The sequence below is a fragment of the Papaver somniferum genome, chromosome 7, assembly GCF_003573695.1.
Source record: "Papaver somniferum cultivar HN1 chromosome 7, ASM357369v1, whole genome shotgun sequence".
In the NCBI taxonomy this organism is placed as follows: Eukaryota; Viridiplantae; Streptophyta; class Magnoliopsida; order Ranunculales; family Papaveraceae; genus Papaver; species Papaver somniferum.
Genome location: NC_039364.1, coordinates 108,133,326 through 108,138,050, shown reverse-complemented (window position 1 = coordinate 108,138,050; position 4,725 = coordinate 108,133,326). Strand labels below are relative to the sequence as shown.

At 36.5% G+C, this 4,725-nt stretch overlaps 1 protein-coding gene across 1 annotated transcript; it reads right to left on the bottom strand.

The window, feature by feature from the left end:
• Positions 1 to 1,599: 1,599 nt before the first annotated feature.
• Positions 1,600 to 4,146, bottom strand: LOC113292891 (mitochondrial import receptor subunit TOM20-like). Its single transcript, XM_026541712.1, has 5 exons — positions 3,736 to 4,146; positions 3,410 to 3,579; positions 3,270 to 3,317; positions 2,775 to 2,858; positions 1,600 to 1,927 (listed from the first exon to the last, which is right to left on the bottom strand). Exons 1-4 carry the CDS (start codon positions 3,743 to 3,745, stop codon positions 2,814 to 2,816), a joined length of 273 nt encoding a protein of 90 aa, XP_026397497.1. The 5' UTR covers positions 3,746 to 4,146; the 3' UTR covers positions 1,600 to 1,927; positions 2,775 to 2,813.
• Between the last annotated feature and the right edge of the window lie 579 nt (positions 4,147 to 4,725).

Below are 4,725 nucleotides of genomic sequence, written 5' to 3'. Positions count from 1 at the left end.
TCCTATAGCCATTGGTTTTGGAAAGAACCTCATAAAATAGAACCAATCAATCAGTAAAGGCTAACCCAATGAACTACAGAGAAGATTCGTATTTGTTAAAGAGGAACGTCTTTGCATACTCTGTCAGTCTCACTCCAACAGAGTTTTCTAACATTATAAGCATAAAATTAAAATCATTAACAGAATGCGTTGTGTAATCCAAGTGGGCAATGATGTGTTAACCTTGATTAATGCCGATACAACTCTACAATGTCTATAATCTAATCTTACTTTACAATCTCTATAATCTTAAACCAAAAACACTTTCAGACTAAAGCCGATACAACTTCTTCCTCGCCACTCCTTTGTATTAACTTTGTTTGTACAAATCTGTGTTTGGTTTGGTATGGTAAGATATCTTTCCTGCATTCACAAGCTGTCCCGCATAAATCTGACACTTGCTACAGTACTATTACCACTTAGAGACAGCTACTAAGTAAATTCTCAATGGCATAGCTTCTAGGCAGGCACCCACTCAGGTACAGTTCTACAATATTTACTAGATACGACAATGCCTAACCTTCAAATAGGACTTCCACCTGCCTTCATAAATAATCAAAAGCAGAGAATAGGAAGCAATACTTGTTGGACCATTTAATTTGATCGCAGATTCGAAGTTGCAAACCATGTTACTAGGCAAACAATGTAGGTCAAATCAGTTGGGAAAGCATGGTAATATTGTCTAGTTGTGTAACAATATTCTTACCATTACCTGTTAGAGACCAGATGCAACTTGAAAAGAGCATGAACCGAAGCACTGCTTTCAGCAGTTATTCACACAGAGACATCTAAATCAACTAAAATTGAGGTAAAACTTAGCAGCCCATAAGGCCCTGCAAACTGAAAAATCAGGAAGAAATGAACTAGGAAAATCACTGGGAAAAGAAAATGAGCCAGCCAAATTAGTAGGTACTCAGTAATTAAGTCGAATTTAAGACAGAGCAACCAAAGCACAAACCACTGAGGTCCTGAGGAGTAGTGTTCTAAAAAGCAAAAATTAAAATCACATAAGACTTTGTAAAATCAAGATAAATCCACTCTTTAGAATTATTTAACTAATCAAATATACGTGATGATTACGATTACTTTTACTCAAAATGGGGAGAAAAAAAAGACATCCCACTAAATCCAGGACCAGGTAGAGGACATGGCTGCTTATTAGAACCAGCAAAATTGAAGGATGATTGACAACCTAGGGTGTATATTCGTGCATTCCTTTGTGGACATGACAGCACATATCCTCTAAAGATGGAGATGACAACAGCAAGCAGTTTTCGTACCTGACTAATATGAAATTATGTTTGGGAGTGCTGCCCTGGCCCAAATATCCATTCACTTTCAATCCTGGGTATAACTGTTTCCAGCTAGTAATCCTAATCAAACACCAACAACAGCAGTAAAAGCCTTAGGTACAGAGGATAAAAAACTTAATATAGATCCGACGATCATAATCAGCGGAATATCTTCACCAGGGTAGGTTAACTCGTAGGTGACTGTTAATAGCAAGTCAAGTTGATCACAAAATGTATTCCTCAAATAAAATGGTGACACTAGAATCCATGAACTAAAAGAACATTCACAGCCTTAATTACTCGCTTTACTAGATTTACAAAAAGTCACCATGAATTGTGCTCCTTGAAACTAAACACTTGGAAACTAGAAAAATGAATGCGAGAATAGCATGAATCCCGCTCCAAGAACCTCTGAGTGAAAGGGGAACCTTGCAATTATATATTTCTAACACCTATAATCTGACCTTGCAAATCAATATCTTGGGGATGGAGGAGCCCGGTTTCTTGAAAATCCAACCCAGGCACCGATACCAATTGCACGAACAACCCATCCAACAAAATCAAGTCAGATCATGGTTTTTTTCTTTCTTGGTGCCCTGAAAGAGAAGAATCAAAATGATTGCAATGGGCCAGAAATCATTGTAAAAGCCGAATGCATGGGCATATGTGAAGTTTAGTGCCACAGCTGCACTAATAATATTGAAAAACAGATGCAATCTAACAAATAAGGTATGCTAGCGATAGTTTAAATGATGAATCTGAAATCAATACCTAACTAGGCTTATTTGCTCACGGTTGAATGCATATGATCTTTAGAATGGGTCCTTTGAAGATTTTAAGGCTGTTACGGTTATTGTTTTAGTTCCTTTGATTTATTTAGTATTTGAATTTGGTTTGTTATGTCAGCAAGTTTAGAGAATAAATAGGGTGAACGTGATCAGTTAGGAGTCCAGGTCAGTAGGAGTTTAGTTGGGTTAGTAGGTTTACTTCCTAGTTTATAGGATCCAAAGTTACGTGGGATATGACATGTCTTCTGTAATCTCTATTTAAGTTGTTTGAATGAATGAAAGAACTAGGCATTAAATTATCAGAAACTTGAAGTCTTAACATTTTTGTTACTTCGGAGGTTTAGGCTCCTCAGTAAGCCGGAGGTTAAAGCTCCTCTATAAGCTTGGACGTTAGGGTTCGTCCATAAACCCTTTTATCATCCTTTTTCTTCATTAGCTTTCATCTTTTATCATTATTTTCTTTCTTAACTATTATCACTCCATCCCCATTATCATCTAGTGTGATCGTAACAAAGGCCTCCCAGCAGAATTACTGAAGTTACCAGAAGAAGTGCTTCGCAGATGAAATGAGATATGTAATTATGTTACGTACAGAAAATCAACTTCCAGTTGACGTTCTTGAAATGCAATGAGAAGCCAAGTTAGAGCATCATACCTTTGCATATGAAGTAGAAGATCCTGCTCCTGCTGCCTGCTAGGCTACACCTTGTTTATGGATCTCCGTATGGAATTCCGGAGCCTAAAAGAAAAGGTTAATAAATCACTATAAACTGAAAAACTCAATGCAGAAATCAACAACGAGTAAGTGGTAATGTGAACGCAGACCAACCATACAAGAACACTTGCAAGAGGGAGCAAGCAGCAAGATATGTGCTGAAAAGTCATCATCCAGACTACTATTTCTATTCACTGTCTTATTCTATTTACATACAAAACAACAGGTACTAGCAAACCCTCCTTAAACCTCAAAAAACTCAGTCTCAGTCATGGATAAGAAACAATCAATAAAATCACACCAGCTAACAACAGTATTGAATCCACAATGGATACCAGGATTTAAACTTCTGCACAGACTGTTATCCACACACAGGTATATCTTTGAAGTAATTAACACAAAATTCCAATAGCGCGACAAGAAACATATAGTTACCATAGCAATTGATTGCAAAGACTTGAAATACATTTGATTGTTTGGATCCTACAAGATAAAACAGGACAACTCAACAGAGCACACCCACAAATTAAAGTATCCACAAATCTAACGAAAAAGTATGATAAGATGAACAATACCTCCTCTACTGCTTGTTGATAAAACTCAGCTGCTTTATCAAAATAATTCCTAGCTACATTGTAGTCAGGAGTCATTAATCCATGCACCATATGTGCATTCCCCAAACACCAAATTGCATCATGCTTTAACGGATTGATTAACAACGCTTCCTCAAGTTTGGATATAGCAGCTACAAAATTATAATAAAATCAAACAATGTATATAACCTTAGAAGCTTATTGCTGCCAGATATCAATTTGACTCAAGTCAATGCTGATAGACTGTTCGTGTTTGTAGAACTCCATCAGACAAATCAAATTCACAAAAAAGTGTAACCAGGTTATACCTAATATCATGGTCTTTGATTCGGCGAGAGTTTGAAATTGGGATAACTCCAATAATACTCCTCCCCATTTGGTGAGATTCTAAAAAGAAAATCAAATTTCATATATCATGAGGCGTAAGTAAGAAATGGTATGATCAAAATTGTACTAATTTTTTTCCAAATTTTTGCGAGCCTGTTCGAGGAACAAGAGACGTTCAAAATCATCCGCAGGCATCTCCATGCTTTTACCCCTTAAACCCTGATGGTTTGGCTTTGCTCTAATTTGTTTTATGTTTGGAACACTAGAACGGTGAAAACACCCGGGAAGGCGGTGGAAGAGTTGGAGATCCTCTGTATAAACACCGAGTCATCTGTGGATGAGATCTAACCGTTTATTTCTTTTCTTCTAGCTGCTATATCCTCTGTATCCAATTTGGTGTTTGGGGAACGCACATATGGCGCATGGATTAATGACTCCTGACTACAATGTAGCTAGTTTTGTAGTATCGATTTGGTTAAAGCAAGAGATAGAGATAGAGATAAAGATAGAGAAGGAGAAGAACTTCTTCTTTGATAAAGAGGCATCAGGGATTAGGACTGTTCATGGTCAATTTTGGTTTGGAAAATCTAAACCAAACCAATCCATTAATCATTGGTTCCAGTTCGTTTCGGTTTGTCCCAGTGGTTTTTGGTTAACCAATAATTATGTCAAACCAAAAAAAAAAAAAATACACAAATTTACAGATAAAAAAAATCGTAGTTGCCGATAGTATTGGTTTACACAAATTTACAGACAAAAACAATAAATAAATAAAAATATCAAGAATAGTTAAAGCTTACTCTAATTCTAGAGATCAAAAAAATATATATAATATATCTTAATTTAGTTATTGACAAATAAAAAAGAAGGAAGACGGGAAGAAAAAAGTCGAGTAACAGCAGTTGTAGTTGGGGGTGGAGAAAGGAGGCGACTGAGAGAAGGAGAAAGAGAAAGAGGGAGTGTATCATAAT

Coding starts and splice junctions, on each gene's coding strand:
- LOC113292891 (XM_026541712.1), bottom strand. Junction 3,318..3,409: donor ATCAACAAGCAGTAGAGGAG/GTATTGTTCATC, acceptor TTTATCTTGTAG/GATCCAAACAATCAAATGTA. Junction 2,859..3,269: donor CTTTGCAATCAATTGCTATG/GTAACTATATGT, acceptor CTTTTCTTTTAG/GCTCCGGAATTCCATACGGA.